Source organism: Monoraphidium neglectum (genome assembly GCF_000611645.1).
Source record: "Monoraphidium neglectum strain SAG 48.87 unplaced genomic scaffold scaffold02314, whole genome shotgun sequence".
NCBI lineage: Eukaryota > Viridiplantae > Chlorophyta > Chlorophyceae > Sphaeropleales > Selenastraceae > Monoraphidium > Monoraphidium neglectum.
In genome coordinates, this window is record NW_014011314.1 from 6,199 (window position 1) to 8,035 (window position 1,837).

Below are 1,837 nucleotides of genomic sequence, written 5' to 3' on the forward strand. Positions count from 1 at the left end.
CCGCCCCGACCCACCCCCCGTGATGGTGCACCCAGGGACCACCGCCTCCAAATGATCCTGGCCGACCGCGACGCCGCGGCGCGCGACGCCGCCGCCAAGGACGCCGCCGCCGACGCCGCCGCGGCGCGAGAGATCAAGGGCATGGCCGCCGCGGCCGCGGCCGTGATGAAGCACGGCGTGTTTGCCATCCAGGACTTCCAGGACAGCGTCGCGGCCGCCGATTCGGCACTGGCGTGCGTCGAGGCGCTGTTTGAAAGCGCCCGCGCCGTGGCCTCGTGCCGGCGCGGCGCCGCCGCCCCGGAGGGCGCCTCCTGGGCGGCCGAGGGGGGCGCCGGCGGGGGCGTCGCGGCCGAGGCGGAGGGGCTCGAGGCCGGCGCCGCGGCGGCGCTGGCTGGGCTGCTGGGGGCGGAGGGCGGCGCGAGCAGCGCGTGCGACACCGAGGCCCGCGCCGCGCATGAGGTGGGGCCCTGCCTATTTCATCCTTTTGGGTCTTTCGAGGAGGCGCAACGCTCGCTCCTGTGCTGTTGCTTCAAGGTTCCACATTGGTATCAATTGTTCTGCCCCCTCCCCCCCCCGTCATTGGGCCTCACAACGAACATCTTCCCACGGACGGCTCGCCCACCCACCCAACTGATACAGCCCCCCTCTCTCACAAACAAAACCTCAATCTGGCCCGCCCTCCCGCCGCAGGTGAGCTGCCAGCCCTGCTTGGCGCCCCTCATGCCCTCTGACGGCGAGGCGCGCCGCACCAAGGTGAGGCTCGGTGTGCTGGGCAGTGTGTTGGGGGGGCCGCACTCAAACTGAACTCATGCAGTGCAGAATCGGTAACACACCCTTGCACGGATTAACCCCTGGCATAGACGGGGTGATGGCTCGAGCGCCGTCGCCTTTTCCGACATGCAAAGTTCTCTGTTGCGGCGCGATCACTCACCGCCGCGTCGCGACAAACCCGCCCCGCAGAGCGCCGGCTTTGCTGCGCAGCCAACGCGCGTCGCCGTCCGCGTCAAGCAGACCGCCGCCGGGGCCGTGGCCGTGGCCAAGAAGGGCACCACCAAGAACGACAAGAAGGACAAGACCAAGGGCGCCGCCCCCGCGGCCGCCACCAGCCCCTGCAAGGCCCTCCCCGCCCCCGTCCTGCTCAACCTGGCCGCCTGCGGCGCGCGGCTGAGCTGGGCGGCGCCCCAGGCCGCCGGCTGCGGGCCGAGGGCGGGGGCAGCGGCGCAGCGCGCGGCGCGGCCGCAGGTCAGCGTGCCGCCGGCGGCCGTCCACAGGAGGAAGGCCTGCCCGAGGTGAGGGCATGAGTGCAGGGGCTGGTGGGGGCCATTGGCTTGCGCTTTTGTGGGTTTGTCACCTGGCCTTGTGTGGCTGCAGTCCTGCAGCCCTCAGTCCACTTCAAGTCAAGTTGTTTCAAATCCTCACCACCTCCCTGTGTTGCGCCACAAATCGCCCGGCTCGGCGCAGGTCAGCGCACGCATGACCTGCATCGTCCCCAAACGGTATAAACAAGACCAGAACAAGACAAGACAAGAAGCAGGGACTCTGCCGTTCCAAGCACTACCGAGTCAAGATCAGAGACCCATCAGCCGCAGCCGCCACCAAGAAAACGTGGTGTTTGAAACCGCTCTGCACGCACGTCCCCGACTCTGCAAGAAACGCACCCATTTTGGCAGCTGCCACGCGCGGCCGGCCGCCTGGTGCGACCGCCGTTCGCCTGGACCTGGCCGACAATGAGCACCGACCCAAGAGCAAGAATGTCTCCTTTGCCCCAACAAGATGCACCGGAAGCCGGCCCCGCGGCCCAACACGACTGCTCGCCTGCCCCCCCAACCCATGACGC

The 1,837-nt window shown here is 69.1% G+C and overlaps 1 protein-coding gene across 1 annotated transcript in view; it reads left to right on the forward strand.

Moving 5' to 3' along the window:
• The window catches only part of MNEG_10440 (hypothetical protein), a gene marked incomplete at both ends in the record, with an annotated part of 4,223 nt that extends 2,746 nt beyond the window's left edge, over positions 1 to 1,477 (forward strand). The window contains 4 exons of the mRNA XM_014041089.1: positions 36 to 459; positions 691 to 753; positions 961 to 1,289; positions 1,462 to 1,477. Coding sequence (XP_013896543.1) covers positions 36 to 459; positions 691 to 753; positions 961 to 1,289; positions 1,462 to 1,477 — 832 coding nt within the window. The remainder of the gene's footprint in view (positions 1 to 35; positions 460 to 690; positions 754 to 960; positions 1,290 to 1,461) is intronic.
• Between the last annotated feature and the right edge of the window lie 360 nt (positions 1,478 to 1,837).